This window comes from Carassius gibelio, chromosome B10, assembly GCF_023724105.1.
Source record: "Carassius gibelio isolate Cgi1373 ecotype wild population from Czech Republic chromosome B10, carGib1.2-hapl.c, whole genome shotgun sequence".
Classification (NCBI taxonomy): domain Eukaryota; kingdom Metazoa; phylum Chordata; class Actinopteri; order Cypriniformes; family Cyprinidae; genus Carassius; species Carassius gibelio.
The window spans coordinates 4700246-4720173 of NC_068405.1; the positions used below are offsets into that span (position 1 = coordinate 4700246).

Here is a 19928-nt window from a genome sequence, read left to right on the forward strand (position 1 = left end):
AGGATGGCACTGTATCACCCTGATTTAACCCTGCGAGTCCGACATGACCTGACAGCAGCAGAGGAGGGGGTTCTCTAATGAATTCATGCTAACATCCCAGCATGCACTGCTACAATGGCTGTAAATCAGTCAGTCCTGTTTTTTCATCAAATTGACAAACTGCCTTTAAACATTAGGCGGGAGACCAAAACCTTACTGTACATCTCAGAATTTATCACTATGATTTTTTATGTAATTGTTTCTAGAAATTAAAGCAAAACACAGTAAACAACACTAATGTTACATTTTGTAAAGAAATTAATCCTTTTTTTTTCAGTAATGATCCATTAAATGAATTAAAAAAACATATTAGAAATTATTTCTATATGGTGATGATATATGTGATGCTATAAAAAGATGATATTTATATTGTATTTAAGGTTGTCTAGCACAGTAGTTCCCAAAGTGGGGGTCGCTCCGGGGGGGGGTTGCGAGATGATTTACAGAATTTTTTTTATTTTTATGTTAATGCGAGATGGTGAAAAAAAAGTCCGAAATACACATTTAGGTCTTTATTCTATTACACTTTGTCTGTTTGCGTCTATAGATTTCGCGTAAATTCAACAAAAGTTAGCGTTGTAAATCATCCTGCCGATCCATGATCTCTGTCAGCACGGCTGGAAAGCTCTCTCTTCACTGTACAATGCTGTCAGATCCAAATATGGTAATTTCCTTTTTATCAGCAACCAATCGCGAAAGTAAAAGGGCTGAATGCGCAATCTCATTAGTTGATGATAAATCTTTAAAGCCCGTTTTCTCAAAATGACCTTTCTCTTATACTCCAAGTACGAAATCTCCACATTAGTAGCACCTTTATACACCAAACTGTCCAGTCTTGTACCTAGTTATAATGAAGACATTTACAGAGGGATTTGTAAATATATTATTCCTAGCCTGATTTATATTTTATTACAAAAAACGCTGGAATATCCACAGTTGTCGAAAGCCGTGTTGGATGTCCTCATGCAATTTGGCTCAAAGTATTTATGTGAAAAGACATTCTGCGCACTGACTTACATTATGAATAAACACAGGTTACGGCTTAACGTGGAAGATGATCTGCGGGTGGTGATCTCCAAAGTTAAACCTAGAGTGGACCTGCTTTGCTCCGCGCACAGCGCCCATCCATCAAATTAGGCGTTTTTTTTTTTTTTATTCACAATTTAGCACATATTACACAAACAATGCAATCCTAAAAAAAAAACATCAAAAAGAGTACTAAGGCCCATATATATTGGAACTCTTGCAGTCTTGATTGCTGTTTACTTGTAATCTTAAAAATAAAATTAAAATTATAAAATTATCTGCTCCACCCATTGACCAAATCTGGGTCCTGATTGGGAAATCCATTCATGTATGATAAGTTGTATTTTCTGAATACAAAGTAAGTTATTGTTGTATGCGTGTTATAGGCAGCTTGTTCGTATTCTGTCTGTAAGCATTTCACAGTTATGGATGTATTTGTTTTTGTCCATAATTTGTTAATAAAATAGTCTGGCTTAGAGATTGTGTTCCTTTTTGTCTTAGTTCTTTCAGTATGTAACCAAATTGCAAATCCCCACATGAGGGAAACACAGGGGGGGGGGGGGGGGGGTCTTGGGTCGTCAGCAATCTAATATTGGGGGTCGCGGTCTGAAAAGTTTGGGAACCCCTGGTCTAGCACATATATCAGTGAAGCAGTGACACATGACACGTTCAAAAGAAATTAAGAGATTTAATTACTGGTTGGTTAAAATAACATTATTAATATTAATACAATTATTTTGAATATTAATATTTCACAATATAACCTTTTTGGTAACACTTTATAATAACTGCACACTATATAAATACAGATATAAATGCTTTATTCTTGATTTAAAAGCATATCTATAATGTGTAATTTAATACTTTATTCATGATCAATTTATCATTTCTCAATGAAGTATAGCATTATTTACAAACCAGTTATTTAGTAAATTCAGGTAGTTATAAAGCATTTAGTAGTGGTCAGTTAACTATTTATGTGAGCTCATCTAAAGTGAGGACTAGTTATGCCTTGTAAAGCATTTATAAAGGATATTTAAAGGCTCAGTTATCTTCTAAACAAAAAACAGAAACAAATACAACACAGTGATACAGAACATAGAAATATTAACAGCCTTTAAATCTCATAAAAGTAAAAGCTTTTCAAGGCATAAATAGTCCTCACTTTAGATGAGCTCACAAAAATAGTTAGCTAACAACTACATGAATTAACCCTGAATTACAGTAGAAATACATGTTAATAAACCATTTATTAACACTATAAGTAACTATTACTATATGTCTGAATAAAAAGATGTATGAATGCACATTTAAATAGTTTATTAACCATTTAGTTACAATTTCTTAGTGACCTTATGAACCACTGACAACTCCTTAATAACTGGTGTGTAAATAATGCTATACTTAAGAAATGCTAAATTGATCATTAATAAAGTATGAAAAAACAATTATTAAATACATTATAGATATGCTTTTAAATCAGGTATAAAGCATTTATATCTGTATTTATAAACTGCTTATAAATGTATATTAATGCTTTATAAATGATGAATTAACTGTTTCCTAATGCTTAACTAATGATTAATAGCATGCAGTTATTATAAAGTGTTACCCAGTTGGGACTATTTTTGGTCAAATAAAAGCAGGCTTGAAGAACATATGAGACTACTTTTAAAACTTAAAAAAAAACACTTTGGAACTGTAGTTTGCATATAATGTCTATTTTTGAATAAACAAACAAACAAATACACTAACGTTGCAAATGAAAAATACTCCATATTATTTGATTGTGTTCTCTTTTTATTTTATACACTGAATGATGCAAAGTAAAAGTCTGATAAATTATGTATGACATCGTATAATGTCAAGCTTGTGTAATAATTCACAGACTGATGCTCTTGATTAAGTACTGCTGGAGGAGGGGACACCTTTAACTAAATGTACAGGATTAAGAATATCTATTACAATCTGAAACATTTAGCAGTCTGAACCATAACATTTGCTCTGAGCTATTTCATAGTTGAGCTCTGAGCTATCACATTGCAAAGCATAAATGAATAAACCCCTCTGATTAACGATTACTAATACAAAACATGGAAAGATGGCAAAAATACAATTTTAAGTATTTCCTTAATAAAAACACAAACATTTGTCCTTAATATCTGTATGATAGGATGTTTAAACATAGGATTGCAGAAATAAGTACACCCTTGATTTACAACAAATGTACCATATTCTAGCACCAAGTATGTCCTCCATCATTTAAAGCATATTGCTCTGACCCTTCTTGGCCCTTGATCACAAAATGCATCCCAAATATCCTCATTTGTGCTAAGAAATTATGCTTTCCACAAACCCTTACAGTTGCCACATACTGTACACTGACTGCTGCTATTATACATCCTCTACAATTACTGTCTGAACATTGATTTCTCCTTTTATAATGTCATAGACAAAGCCTGAAGGAGCGGCCACTTGCATTCTAAAATAAAGCGCAGACGGTGTTTGTTCCAATGACTTTACTGTTCCTGCCAGCACCAGCCGAGTTTGTAGGTGGATGGCACTGACAAATGTTCAGACTGGCACCAGATATCAAAGAGAGACACAGGCTGCTTCAAAATACAGGATTCCACGAGCTCTCACAGTGCAGTTTCATGGGTGAAGTGATGCTATTGCCTCCTGTCATCCATCACTTTAACAGCACATCAAGCCATTTTTTCTCTTTCTGTATGATTTGACATGGGTCCGCAGCCCATAACACAAAGTCAGCAAAGACTGACTGAGAATAAAATGCTATTTTGCAAGAACAATGAATCATTCTATTTAAAAAAAAAAAAAACAAAAAAAAAAAACATTTGGGCCTTGCTCAGTGAACAGATTTTATACACATATATACTATGCAAATGTGTTTGTTTATTGCACTGCCCCAAAATCTCATTCTCATTATTGTTATGCAGAAAAATATTACTTCAATTAAATTGTGAATAAATCAAGAATGTTATAATGAATGCAATTAATGCTACTTTAATTAAAAAATCATTCTCAAACAGAATTGGCTTCCATTAGCTATTACAAAAAGCTAAATATAATTACATTTTTGCATTGCTGAAAAATGCAGTTAATTGGAAAAAATTCCAATGAAAACAAATCTGAAAGACCACAGGATATGGCTTGATAAGTGCTGTTTTTATGTTTCTGATAGAAGCCTCTTGTCATGATCCAGCCTATAAAGACCTCCACCAGAGGTCCCCCGCTCTTCACATGGACTTTCACACTACACTGACTGTTACACATCACCCTGGACTACATTTCCCATGCTTCATCTAATCACAAGCTCACCTGAAACCGATCGCACACAGCTGCTATCAACAATACACACTATATAAATCAGTCTCACACCACCATTCGGCATCGAGTATTTTTTAGCCTAGCTACCTTACCGAGCACTTCCTAGTTAACGGTTTCCCAGTTTTGTTCCCTGCCTCGTTGCCTTGATCTTTTGCTTGTTTTTAGATTATTCTCTATTGTCTTGCCGTTTGGGATCTGTTTGCCCCCCACCTTGGACAGTCTGATCACCTTTCTTTGTTTTTCACCCCTAAGTATTCACCCCTCATCAACCATGTGAATATAGAGACACCACCCACCATAGTCAAATGCTTGCCGGGAGCCAGAGTGCCTGACATCTTGTCAAATTTAAAAGTGCTGGCTAATGCTAAACATAAATACAGTAATATTGTTATTCATGCCGGCGCTAATGATGTTTGACTTCGCCAGTCAGTGATCACTAAAAATAACGTTAAAGAGGTGTGTGAACTTGCAAGCACGATGTCAGACACTGTAATATGCTCTGGTCCCCTCCCTTCCACTCAATGGCTGGATGTCTAAGTGGTGCTCACAGAATAACATAGGTTTCGTAGACAATTAGATGAGCTTTTGGGGCAGACCTGACCTGTTGAAAAGAGATGGTCTTCATCCCTCCTGGGGTGGCGCTACTCTTCTCTCTAGAAATATGGCACATAGTCTTAGTGTTTATACTTGACTAACTGGGGCCCAGGTCAGGAAGCAGACAGACTGGCTAAACCGACCGTCTGCTAGCTGCCTCCCGTCACAGAGGTCAGTTAATTCTCAGCACATAGAGACTCTTTCACCTAGATATCACACTATAGAGACTGTGTCTGTTCCCCGAACTAGAAAATACAAAAAACGTCCAAACCAATTTAAGAGTAAAAATTTAAATGAGGTTTAAACAAATAAAAAACAGATGCAATAAGGATAAACAAATGATAAAGCTTGGCTTATTGAATATCAGATCCCTTTCTACGAAAACACTTTTTATAAATAATATGATCACTGATCATAATATAGATGTGCTCTGTTTGACAGAAACTTGGCTAAAACCTGATGATTACATTATTTTAAATGAGTCCACCCCCCAAGATTACGGTTATAAACATGAGCCACGTCCAAAAGGTTAAGGGGGAGGTGTTGCTTCAATTTATAACTATGATTTCAGGATTTCTCAGAGGGCAGTGTGGGGGACATGTGAGTAACCTTGTAATTATTTCACAAGTTTTGACGCGTTTCTTCTTAATTTGTATTCATCACTCGAAGTCTCGAAGTTTCCTTCATCGTGGTTTATTCTTCCAAGTCAATAAAGAATCACATTTCTCAAATACAGCATAATCCTCTTGTTCAGCTATATCTTCTCAACAACTTATTTGAAGAGATACTTGTTAGCCAATTTATGCTATATGAAAAACAATTATGAAACGGTCAAAAGCTTTGTGTTCTTCCGTTCGTCTAAACTTACTGCATATACGTCAATATCTTTTCACACAATTACCAAAATGACGTCACTGAACATGCGCAGTACGAGCAAATATAAACCAAGTAAACATATTCAACAGTAAATAACTTATTAACAAAAAACAATTACTGTACCAGAGTTACATAATAAAAATGTGAAAATATAAATTCTGGAATATGAAATATGGCTTTTACATACCGGACCCTAATTGACAGGCAAGCAGACTGACAATTATCCTTTTAACAAAAACAAAAGAGCCATAGAATACTTATATCATGCATTACCTTAAAGACAATAAGTGTCTATTATCTATTTCCTGGAATTTCCAAATTCTTTATAAGGTATAGAAACACTCAGTTTTTGAGGAGTAGTTAACAGTCCATTTCACAGATAAGGCACAACTTGTCAACAGGCCTTTCCAAGGTATTGGTTTTAGTTTTAACCAACACACGTCTTACAAGTCCTTTTTCATCTGGAAACGTTTTCATGATTCTTCCAAAGACCCATGAATTTCTTGGAGACGAGTCGTCTATTATCAGGACAACATCTCCAACTGAAAGGTTTTTCTTTACCTGAGTCCATTTTTGACGCTCCTGGAGCAAAGGTAAATATTCACGCACCCACCTCTTCCAGAATAAGTCAGCAAGATACTGAATTTGTTTCCACTTGCGACGTGCATACAAGTCTTCCTTTCTGAAAAGACCAGGAGGTAAGGCTGGTTGCTTTTTCATTAATAGAAGGTGATTAGGTGTCAAGGGTTCCAGATCTGTGGGATCATCTGTTGTAATGGTAAGTGGTCTGTCATTTATTATTGCTTCCACTTCACACAGGAATGTATGCAAGCTTTCGTCAGTAAGTGTTTGTTCTTTCAGCACAGATCTCAGGATTTTTCTAACAGACTTTATTTGTCTTTCCCACACTCCACCGAAATGAGATCCAGAAGGTGGGTTGAAAATCCACTGAATTCCTTTTTGCAAGAGAGTACTTTCAATTTTTGACTGGTTCCATTGTTGAATGGCTTTGCGAAGTTCAACCTCAGCACCTATGAAATTAGTACCGTTGTCACTTCTCATAATTGACACTTGTCCCCTCCTGCACACAAAGCGACGGATGGCATTTAAACACGAGTCGGTGTCCAGTGAATGTGCAACTTCAATGTGCACAGCTCTTGTTGTAAGGCAAGTAAACAATACTCCATATCTTTTAACATTACTTCTGCCTTGTTTGACCTCAAATGGTCCAAAGTAATCAACCCCGACATTGGTGAAAGGTGGTTGATCTGGTATTATTCTGTCTAGTGGCAGATCTGACATTTTCTGCTCTGCAGCCTTTGCTCTGATCTTTCTACATGTCACCCATCTGGAGAGAAACTTCCTAATGATGGAATTCGCAGAAGGAAGCCAAAATGTTTGTCGCAACTTTGACAGCATATAGTTTCTTCCACAATGTCCAATTTTCTCATGAATATCTCGTAAGATTAAAGTTGTGACATGTGAGTCTTTGGGTATAATTATGGGATGCTTTGCATGCTCAGACATTGCAGATCTACCAAGACGACCTCCAACTCTTAGCAACCCATCCTGAAGTATTGGATCCATTTTAGAAAGGCAACTGCTCTTTTTCACAGATGGATTACCTTTTTGCAACATGGACATTTCTTCCTTGAATCTTTGACTTTGAGTGAACTTGATGATCTCATTTTCTGCCCTTGTTAAATCCTGCATCGTTAGAGCTTTGCAGTTTTCTGTTGTGGAATTTGTTTTACAATTCAGAACTTTTCTGTTTTTGACTGTTACTTGATTGCTGCGCTGTATAACCAAGTCTTTGAAACGAAGGATCCATGCCACAGCTCTCTTTAATTTGTACCAATCTGAGTAATAATTGAGCAATTTGTTCACAGCATCTGTGTCATCCACTGCATACAGAAGATTTACTGATTGTTTAACCTCACTGTCAAACAAATTTGTTGATAGGTCATGATTAGTCTCAGGCCAGTTGCTTTCTGATTCTTTGAGAAAAGAAGGACCATTGATCCAGTTCACATTTTTCATGAACCTTTCACAAGTAAGTCCTCTGGATGCACAATCAGCAGGATTCATAGAGGTATTGATGTACCTCCACTGTTGTGGTCTAGTTGACTCTCGTATGGTGGCAACTCTGTTGGCAACAAACGTTTTGAAACGAAGTCCTTCATTGCCAATATATCTCAAAACAGTGGTGCTGTCAGTCCAGAATACAGATTCTTGCAATTCTAGTTCCAGTTCATCTTTCAGCATCTTGTCTGTTTTAACAGCAACAACTGCGGCAGCCAACTCCATACGTGGAATGGTGGTCTGCTTCAGTGGCGCCACACGAGACTTCCCCATCATGAAGGCGCAATGTGCAATTCCATCAGCATTTAACAATCTGAGGTATGAGACAACTCCATATCCCACCTCACTAGCATCTGAGAAGTGGTGTAGTTGTGCTGAAGTGGACACTCCAAAGTCTACTGGTTTAATACACCTTGGTACACTGAAGTCAGTCAACTGATTTAGACCACTTAACCAGGAAATCCACCTTTCTGCACTCTGTTCTGGAATGTCATCATCCCAGGCAAGTTTTTCTCTGCATAACTGTTGCATTAGAATCTTTGATGGCAATATTACAGGTGCGAGAAAGCCCAAGGGGTCATAGATGGAGCTTGTGACTGACAGAATTCCTCTTCTGCTTACAGGTTTTTCTTTCAAGTTGATTCTGAATTTGAACACATCTGAATTGACACACCATAGCACCCCTAATGCTCTTTCTACAGGTAGTGCATCTTTGCTTAAATCCAAGTCTCTTACACCTGCAATTCTTTCACTTTCTGGCACAGAGGCCAACAATTCACGACTGTTGCTTGCCCATTTTGTAAGACGAAATCCTCCACTCGCACACAGTTTTGTGAGATCATTGTGCAAGGCAACTGCTTGGGCAGGACTTGAAACAGACTTTAAACAGTCATCTACATAAAAGTTCTTGAGAACTGTTTTGACTGCTTCAACTGTTGACTTGCTACGATTGTCTTCTGCTGTTTTCCTAAGGGCAAAATTAGCTACACTTGGAGACGACTTAGCACCAAAGAGATGGACAACCATCTTGTACTCATCCAAGTTCTGATTTAGATCCCCATCTGGCCACCATAGGAACCGAAGCATGTCACTGTCTTTTTCAGGAACTCTCACCTGGTAGTACATAGCTTCAATATCTGCAATCATGGCAACTGACTCTTGTCTGAAGCGAGTGAGCACTCCAATGAGTGTATTTGTCATGTCTGGACCCTGTAGGAGTTCACTATGTAAAGACATTCCTTGGAAACTGGCAGCACAGTCAAACACCACTCTCAGTTTTTTCTTCTGAGGATGGTATACACCGTGATGAGGTATATACCAAACTTGACCATCTTGACGATTTAAGTGTGATTTATTCACCTTGACTGCGTAACCTTTGTTTAGCATGTCAGTCATGAAGCTTGTGTACTCTGCGTGAAAGGAGGGATTTTTCTGAAGTTTTTTCTTGATATTTAGTGCTCGCTGGACAGCAGCAGTGCGATTGTTAGGCATTTGGATGACTGTTTTCTTGATAGGAAGGTCAATGTAATAGTGACCATCGGAAAACTGCACTGATTTAGACACAGATTCCAAAAACTGGTGATCCATCTGCGACAATTCCGCTTTGTCATCACAATTTCTTTCAGGAAAATCGTGGTTGTACTGTTGTATCAGCATCTGTTCTACACTCTCAATGGAGATTCTGTTGACTGTAAGATTTGTTTGTTTATCTCCATGAATGCTTTCTTCAACAGGTTCCCTAAGAGGTCCATTTAAAACCCATCCAAGGGCAGTTTTCACTGCATACGGCCCATTGTGCTTACTATTAATTACTTTCCAAGGTTCCAGAAGCTTGAATTCCTTGTTTCCTATTAGGATTTCCACTCCAGCATCAATGTGAGGCAACTTCACTTCACTTAGGTACGGCCATTTGTCAACATCATGTTGTTGTGGTATGTTTTCCATTGACACTGGTATGCTCATTTGTGTGAACACTTTGGGAAGTTCAATGAAGTAGTTTTCCTCCAATCCACTCACTTCCAAGTCTGTGAGGACATAACTTTCCACTCGTTTCTTTGAGTTCATGGTGCTTAGCATCATATCGATCTTTCTACCCTGGACATTCAACCGTCTTGCTAGTGCATCAGTACAGAACGTGGCAGAGCTGCCTGGGTCCATAAAAGCATACACTTCCAAACACTTATCACTCTTTTTTGACTTTATCTTGACAGGAACTATGGCAAGAACACAGTTGTCTCCGGACCCAGTGCACGCACTTGTCTCATGACTCACTGTGGCAGGTAAATTGGTAACTTCAGTCCTTTCAACTTTTACCATTTCCTTCTCAGGAATCTTGTCTTGTATGGTTAAGTGTAACATGCTAGGATGTTTCTTTGAGCACAGTTGACATGTGCTTCTTCTGTTACAGTCTTTGCTTAAATGTCCTTTCACTAAGCATCCAAAGCAAAATCCACTTTTTCTTAAAAAGTCCAATTTGTCTTTATATGGCTTAGCGCTGAATTGGTAACATTGCTCCAAGGTATGGCCTTTCTCACAGAATGCACAAGGTTTTGTGTAGGCACTGATGACTGATGTACTGTTGGTTTTTAACATAGTCAAGTCTTTTTGAGTTTCACCAACCTGTTTGACGTCAGTTACAAAACTGCTGCTTCTTTTTGCTTCCTTTTTAAACTTAGATCCTTGAAGAGACTTGTTGGTCTGTTTTTTATCACCTGCCAAGGCATCCAGATCCCCAAAAAGTGGGTTTGATATTACTTTTGCTTGGCGATCAACAAACTCCACCAACTGAATGAACTTGGCTCTTCTTCTGTTGCGCTCCTCATACTCGTAAGCATGTGCTCTCCATTTTTCACGCAACCTGTAGGGCAGCTTTGAGATAACAATCCTCATGTTGGTAGGATTATCTAACTCATCCATATATTCAATATCCTCCATTACATTGCGGCAAGTGACTAGGAATAGTGAAAATGCACTTAAAGACTTTCCATCCTCTGACTTAATTTCAGGCCATTTGAATGTCTTCTGCATTAAGGCTGTAGCAATTTGCAATTCGTTTCCAAACTTCTCGTGCAAAAGTCTCATTGCCTGTGCATAACCACGATCATCTGGCATATGCTGACAACTTCTTACAAGGTCTCTGGGCTCACCTCTTGTATACTGCTCCAGGAAGTACAACTTGTCAGCACTACTGTCAGCTCTGAAGTCGACAGCATGTTTGAACGCTTTCATAAAAGACCTGAACTCAAGTGGATCTCCATGAAACAAAGGAATATCACGTTGAGGTAAACAAGACATCTGTTGATTCTTCACTAGCATTGCTGTGATATCTGTCTGACGTTTCATCACTTTTTGAAGTTCTGAAGTATCATTATTATGGCCAGCTACTTCATTGACTGGTGCCGACCATTCCTTAGCAGTATTTGTTTTCTTAGGTCTGACACTAACAGGTATACTTGGGTAAATTACTTCAGGATGCGATGACTTTTTGCTGTGATTTGATGTTACACTATATTGATCATATTCATAATGTTCGTGGTTTGAAATGCACACATCAGCTGCTCGGATAGCCCCGATTTGACTTGCACACTGTTGTTGTTCTTCGCAATCTTGATACACTTTAATTTTGGCATTAGACATAGCAAGAGCCGTTTCTATTTCCAACTTTTCCATTTCAGCCTTTAACTGTGCTTCTTTCATTTCCAATTCCTGCCTTTCCTTCAAACTGGCTGCTTTAGCCAACAAAGCTGCTCTGTTAGCTTCTTCCTTAAGACGAGCTGAGGATGCTGTGGATATTGAGGATTTTTTGGAAACAGACGTTGCTCCACTTCCTGACTTATTAGAAGTGATAGTCTTGGAAGACACCATTGACACACTGTCCATTGGTGTGACATCGTCACAAATTTGAGACATCTTAATGCACTTCTTGGTTTCCTCAACCCACGACTCCACTTTTTCAATGAATTGTTTGCAGCAGATTAGTTTAGGCTGAAACCAGAAATCCTGATCGGCATCATGCTCTTCATCTTTTAAATACAGCAACACTGATGCATTACTTTCAACAAATTCTTCAAACAGCCGTTTGTAGACTTTAAATTGGTGGTTTTCAACATCATTCACGTTGCAAACATTCTCCATAAGCAGTTCAATTTCGCTTGATTTTGCGGTTAATTGCCTCAACTTGCCTCTTCTGGCGTTTATCTTGCTGTGGAGCTTCTCTTCTAAACCTTTGTCAGTTGGCGCCCTCTTGCGGTCGGACCGCGTAATAGCATCATCGTCGTCGTCTTTGTTGTACGCCATTTATGAAACTTAATAACGTGCAAGTTCACTTACGATAGAAGTTGCTCAGTAACACTTCTTGCAAAGAAGATGATCGATATCCCTTCATTCATACCTCCAATACACACAATACTGCACGATATTGTTTGTCCAGCAGCAAACGAGCCCTTCTGACTTCGCATGCACGGTCTTCCTTTAACGTGCTGTAACGTCCGCACTTGCAATAATTCCTTAAACAACGGAGAAAGCTTTTGACTTACATGTGGGGGACATGTGAGTAACCTTGTAATTATTTCACAAGTTTTGACGCGTTTCTTCTTAATTTGTATTCATCACTCGAAGTCTCGAAGTTTCCTTCATCGTGGTTTATTCTTCCAAGTCAATAAAGAATCACATTTCTCAAATACAGCATAATCCTCTTGTTCAGCTATATCTTCTCAACAACTTATTTGAAGAGATACTTGTTAGCCAATTTATGCTATATGAAAAACAATTATGAAACTATGAAATTATGAAAGCTTTGTGTTCTTCCGTTCGTCTAAACTTACTGCATATACGTCAATATCTTTTCACACAATTACCAAAATGACGTCACTGAACATGCGCAGTACGAGCAAATATAAACCAAGTAAACATATTCAACAGTAAATAACTTATTAACAAAAAACAATTACTGTACCAGAGTTACATAATAAAAATGTGAAAATATAAATTCTGGAATATGAAATATGGCTTTTACAGGCAGGCTTCAAGTATAACTCGTTTGAGGTAATGGTGCTTCATATAACATTATCCAGAGAAACCAATGTTAATGATAAATCCCCTGTTATGTTTGTACTGGCTACTGTATACAGGCCACCAGGGCACCATACAGACTTTATTAAAGAGTTTGGTGATTTTACATCCGAGTTAGTTCTGGCTTTAGATAAAGTTTTAATAGTTGGTGTTTTTAATATCAATGTTGATAATGAAAAAGATGCATTGGGATCAGCATTTATAGACATTCTGAACTCTATTGGGATTAGACAACACATCTCAGGACCTACTCATTGTCGAAATCGTACTCTAGATTTAATACTGCCACATGGAATTGATGTTGATAGTGTTGAAATTATGCAGCCAAGTGATGATATATCAGATCATTATTTAGTTTTGTGCAAACTTCATATAGTCAAAATTGTAAATTCTACTTCTTTTTACTAGTATGGTAGAACCATCACTTCTACCACAAAAGACTGCTTTGTAAGTTATCTTCCTGGTGTATCCGAATTCTTTAGCATATCCAAAACCTCAGAACAACTTGATGTAACAAAAACTATGGACTCTCTCTTTTCTAGCATTTTAAATATAGTTGCTCCTTTACGCTTAAGGAAAACAGTCTGACACCATGGTATAATGAGTATACTCACACCCTAAAGAGAGCAGCCCGAAAAATGGAGCGCAGCTGGAGGAAAACAAGCTAGAAGTATTTCGTATTGCTTGGCGGGAAAGTAACCTATCCTATAGAAAAGCATTAAAAACTGCAAGATCCGATTACTTTCTTCCCTTTTAGAAGAAAACAAACATAATCCCAGGTATTTATTCAATACAGTGGCTAAATTAACGAAAAATAAAGCCTCAACAAGTGTTGACATTTCCCAACATTCCCGACTTTATGAACTACTTTACTTCTAAAATCAATACTATTAGAGATAAAATTGTAACCATTCAGTCGTCAGCTACAGTATAGAGGAACAATTGTATAAACTTGTTAAATCATCTAAAACAACAACATGTATGTAATACCCTATTCCATCTAAGCTCCTAAAAGAGGTGCTTCCAGAAGTCATAGGTCCTCTACTGACTATTATTAATTCCTCATTGTCATTCGGATATGTCCCCAAAACCTTCAAACTGAATGTTATTAAGCCTTATTAAAAAACTACAACTTGACCCCAAAGAAACTGTTAATTATAGATCTTGAATCTCCCTTTTCTGTCCAAGATACTAGAAAAGGTGGTATCCTCACAATTATATTCCTTCTTAGAGAAAAATGGTATCTGTGAGGATTTCCAGTCAGGATTTAGATCGTATCATAGTACTGATACTGCTCACCTTAGAGTTACAAATGACCTGCTCTTATCATCTGATCGTGGTTGTATCTCTCATGCATTAGCATGGTTTAAATCGTACTTATATGACCGCCATCAATTCACAGCAGGGAATGAAGAGGTATCATATCAATCACAAGTGCAGTATGGAGTACCTCAAGGCTCAGTGCTAGGGCCATTACTTTTCATGCTTTACATGTTACCCTTGGGAGATATCATCAGGAAACATGGTGTTAGCATTCACTGTTATGCTGACGATACTCAGCTCTATATTTCTTCGCGGCCCGGCGAAACACCAATTTGAAATACTAATGGAATGCATAGTCGATATAAAAAACTGGATGACGAGTAATTTCTCACTGCTAAATTCTGAAAAAAACAGAGGTGTTAATTATAGGACCTGAAAACTCTGCTTGTAATAACTTAGAACACTGTCTAAGACTTGATGGCTGCTTCGTCAATTCTTCGTCATCAGTTAGGAACCTAGGTGTGCTATTTGATCGCTATCTTTCCTTACAAAGCCACGTTTCTAGCATTTGTAAAACTGCATTTTTCCATCTCAAAAATATATCTAAATTACGGCCTATGCTCTCAATGTCAAATGCAGAAATGTTAATACATGCATTTTATGAAATCAAGGTTAGATTATTTTAATGCTTTATTGGGTGGTTGTTCTGCACGCTTAGTAAACAAACTACAGCTAGTCCAAAATGCAGCAGCAAGAGTTCTTACTAGAACCAGGAAGTATTACCATATTAGCCCGGTCCTGTCAACACTGCATTGGCTCCCTATCAAACATTGTATAGATTTAAAAATCTTGCTTATTACTTATAAAGCCCTGAATGGTTTAGCACCTCAGTATTTGAATGAGCTCTTGTTACATTATTATCCTACACGTCCAATGCATTCTCAAAACTCAGGTAATTTGATAATACCTAGAATATCAAAATCAACTGCAGGTGGCAGGTCCTTTTCCTATTTGGCGCCTAAACTCTGGAATAACCTACCTAACATTTTTCGAGAGGCAGACACATTATTGCAGTTTAAATCTAGATTAAATACCCATCTCTTTAACCTGACATACACATAACACACTAATGTGCTTCTAATATTAAAATCCGTTAAATAATTTTTAGGCTGCATTACTTGGGTAAACTGGAACCGGGGACACTTCACATAACACCCGATGTACTTGCTACATCATTAGAAGAATGGCATCTATGCTAATATTAGTCTGTTTCTCTCTTATTCTGAGGTCACCGTGGCCACCAGATCCAGTCTGTATCTAGATCAGAGGGTCACTGCAGTCGCCCGGATCCAGTACGTATCCAGACCAGATGGTGGATCAGCACCTAGAAAGGACCTCTACATCCCTGAAAGACAGCGGAGACCAGGACAACTAGAGCCCCAGATACAGATCCCCTGTAAAGACCTTGTCTCAGAGGAGCACCAGGACAAGACCACAGGAAACAGATGATTCTTCTGCACAATCTGACTTTGCTGCAGCCTGGAATTGAACTACTGGTTTCGTCTGGTCAGAGGAGAACTGGCCCCAACTGAGCCTGGTTTCTCCCAAGGTTTTTTTTCTCCATTCTGTCACCGATGGAGTTTCGGTTCCTTGCCGCTGTCGCCTCTGGCTTGCTTAGTTGGGGTCACTTCATTTAAAGCGATATCATTGACGATGTTTTCATGGAAACCTAATTTTTTCAGGATTTTTTCATGAATGGAAAATTAAAAAAACTATTTGTTGAAATAGAAACTTTCTGTAACAATATAGTCAATATAGTCTTTACTGTCACATTTGATCAATTCAATGCATTACTGAATAAAAGTAATGTTTGTTTTTTGTTATCTTTATTAATCAAACATTTGAACGGTAGTGTATGTCCTGTTGAAACAGAACGTTTGGGTTAGACATACGAAAGACAACAGGCTTCAGTTATGGCACAACTGTTAAGCATGTTTGTCACTGGAAATTCACATTCTAAAGAGCATGAAGAGTCTTTATTGATTCCACAAAGTAACTTTTGATTTCTTTATGTAAAATATACATTTCTTCCTTTATCTTCAAATTTTGTCAAGCCAGGGCAGGTTTTGATGAGATTTACCCATCTGCACCTGCTCTGTCTCTATATAACCGGTGTGATATGCATAACGCTTCCCTCCACAAATGCAGCCATGTATTGTGTGTGGGCGTCTGGCATACATTTCTGAAAAGATCCATGGCTACACAACTTTCAGCTGTATTCACCCACATGACATGAAGCTAAACAATGTTTGAAATGAAAGCGTCTAGAGAAGTGCTGCGGCGTGGGCATGAGATCTCCACATCTCCATGGCACATGCGTTCTACTGAATGTGTCAAACTCAAAACACAGCGTCCTATATGATCAAACTCCATGGAGACCAATGAGAGGAGCTATTCTTAGAGAACCCAGAATGCACCTCACATTTCACTCAGGAAATGGTGGGGGGTGCAGAACTTTCTTCTTCTTCATTGCACTGTAGTTACTATTGGCACATATCTGAATAATTTCTTTCCGTTTTCCTCCTTTTGCTTGAATTGAGCTGTTTATATTTAGGCACATTCATGCAGATTTCACAGGTTTAACCTTGAAAATATGATCACAGATATCATCCAAAATAAAACCAAACACAAAATATCTAAGAACAAAACAGTTCAATATCCTCGACTCACTATTAGGTTTGGGTATCGAGAACCAGTTCGATGTTTCCAAGATATTCGATTAGACACGTGCATTTCGATCCCACTCAATGATTCCTGCGTTCACATTTTAATATGATTTTAAACAATTTAAGTGCAGAAAGGGAAATAACTTGCGCACACACCTGAAATGTGAGCACAGAAAAGAACAGGCTGCTAACCAAACCAGTGTCCGTTCTCAAATTTTGTGTGTAATTCCACTGCAGAAAAGGTTGCTACAAGCTGGAACAGATTTCTCTTTCACATTTATGGACTATTAACGTTACACGTTTTCGTGCAAAAAGATTTTCAGTGGTGCGACAGATCGTATATAAACACCTCATCACTGATAATCCCTTACTCTTCACTACTAACTTTGTTAGTTTTAACACAAAATAAACATGAATGAACATCTCATGCAGGGCTCAAGACTAGGACTAAAACAGTTGCATTTGTGACCAAAATTATTAAATTGCGAGATAAGTTTTTGCCGAGGCCGCCAGTGGTGATTACATTTTTTATGTAATGATTTTAAAATGTGCATGCTGTCTTTTTTCCTGATTATTTTGTGATCACATAGTTTACGTTGATATAATAAACTGAGATGTTGTGCATCAAAGTTTTCGTGGAAAAAGTGTTTCAAACAGTCTCTGCCGCACATCACAGTTGACAGTAATATCGTTTCAATAAGAATCAATAAAATTCAAACGATACCCAATCCTGCTCACTAGTTCTCAGACTAGAATCTCTGGACAACATTTCAACCATTTAACCATTATCAGTTATTATCAAACAGACAATTAAGCATATTTAGTTTCTTATTTCTTTGTATTTAGAGGTTAAATATGACCCAGACATATCTTTCTACAGAGGGATCATTAGATTCACAGATAACATGCTCTGATAAGGACAAATGGTGACTGCATTCATGTGCTTTTGGAAAAGACGGAACAAACTGTCTCTTTTCATTTTTCTGGTTATACAGGCAACTCTAGCAGAGGGTCAGAGGTCACTTACTGGTCCATGAAGGTCAGTGTTGAGCAGCATTAGAGCACAGGTAAGGCAATGAACTCCATCTGCAAACGTCAATGAAACATTTGGTCACACTCACATACAGGTCAAAGAGAGTGAACATTATTTTTATCACACACACATTCATCTATGCATCAGGAGAAAGTCTAACATCACTTCCATGGCAACAGTCTTAGCAACAAGGAGATGGTTTAGCTTTTTATTCATATACTGGTCATAGCTGTTACTAAGACGGTTGCTATGGGAAAAACACGACACTGTGATACTGAATGAGCGATTAAACCCAATGTTTCATGGAGAGTTACTGAAGAGAGACTTTAATGTTGTGCAAACCACAAATGTTTTATTAATAGATACCATATGGAGCGACTTCTTTATGCCGAGGCATTAAACACAGAAATAGTCCTCGGGCAGTTTTTTGTTTGAGACAATATTAGCCCAGCTAGTTTCATGTTTTTTTGCATTATACCTCTCTTTCTTCACTTATAGGAGAGATCAATATAAAACCAATATATATAGCACAAAATATTTTTTTTAATTTTGGTTTTAGAAACCATGTTAGAGTTAGAGACAATAACGGTGGTGGACAGAAGTGACAATTATTTTTACTTCCTTACTTAAGCACACTTTTTGAGAATATTTACTGTATTACAGTATTTTGATTTTGAGGTTTAACTTCGACTGATCCACTTGAAGTCATTTTTGACTGATTAAGTTAGCTGGTCAGAATGACAAAGAACCGAGATATTACCAATCACAAACAATCACATGAAAAGCTAATAAACGTCCAATTTTAATATTGGTTATTGTAAAGAATATTATATTGAAGTAAATTTGTCATAAAAGAGTGATCTGTTTAACCCACGTGACCTCTCTACATCGTATTTTTATGTGTTATTTGTAAATATATAAATTACACAATTTTTTTTATTTTCTTATGTTAAAATACTAGGTAAAATAAAAAGTGGTTTTATTCGCAGATCAATGCTTATTAAACGAATGCACAAATTTGTCTCCTTAGTGCTGATTAATGACTAGTCTGAAAAAAAACTATGATTCAATCTGTACATTTTACTTTAAATGCTTTACTACATTTAAAAAAATCAAGTAGTTGTACTTTTACTAGGAAAATAAATCAAGTACTTGTACTTTTACTAGGAAAATAAATCAAGTAATTTTTGAAACAAGTACTTGTACATTTACTGGACTGCGGTGTTCCTGTGGCATAGAGCATTGTGTTAGCAGCGCAAAAGGTCGTGGGTTCAATTACCAGGGAACACACATATTGGTTAAAAAATGTGTAGCCTGAATGCGCTGTAAGTCGCTTTGGATAAAAGCGTCTGCTAAATGCGTTAATGTAAATAAATGTACTGGAGTAATGATTTATTAGGATCTAGTGCTTCATCCACCACTGGATAATAATGATCACTTACATCTTCAATTGATCTGAAATACTTATCTTGTAAGTAATGAGTAAATAAGAAAGGTTACATAAGGCTGAGACGTTCAGTACCTTGTGCAGTGATGACGGTGGGATTACACTGATAATACCGATTAGAGAAATGAATTAGCACCCGCTCTCTCTCCTGAGTCTCGCCCATTAGTGAGAATGCTTTCAGAAAACATCTGAAACACAAAAACAGCAATATAACATGACCATGAACTTCTTGCTCGTAGCTTGTGTGTGAAGACTCGTCAGGGGTCCAGTAACAGGTCCAGATACAAGATAGAAGACAAAAAGAGCCAACAAAGTTCTCCAATCACAGCAAAAACATTAAAGATGTGTGTGGGCAAACCACAAGATGAAATAAAGACGCAGAACCACACAAACCCATGAATGAAAGTGTGTGAAAACTGGCCAA

General features: G+C 37.4%; 1 protein-coding gene across 7 annotated transcripts in view; it reads right to left on the reverse strand.

Moving 5' to 3' along the window:
• Window positions 1-19928, reverse strand: part of psd3l (pleckstrin and Sec7 domain containing 3, like) — a 117334-nt gene that overhangs the window by 47278 nt on the left and 50128 nt on the right. For all 7 annotated transcript variants that reach the window (XM_052566735.1, XM_052566736.1, XM_052566737.1 and 4 more), the window contains 2 exons: window positions 19580-19692; window positions 18052-18110 (listed from right to left, as the gene is read on the reverse strand). In XM_052566735.1, coding sequence (XP_052422695.1) covers window positions 18052-18110; window positions 19580-19692 — 172 coding nt within the window. The remainder of the gene's footprint in view (window positions 1-18051; window positions 18111-19579; window positions 19693-19928) is intronic.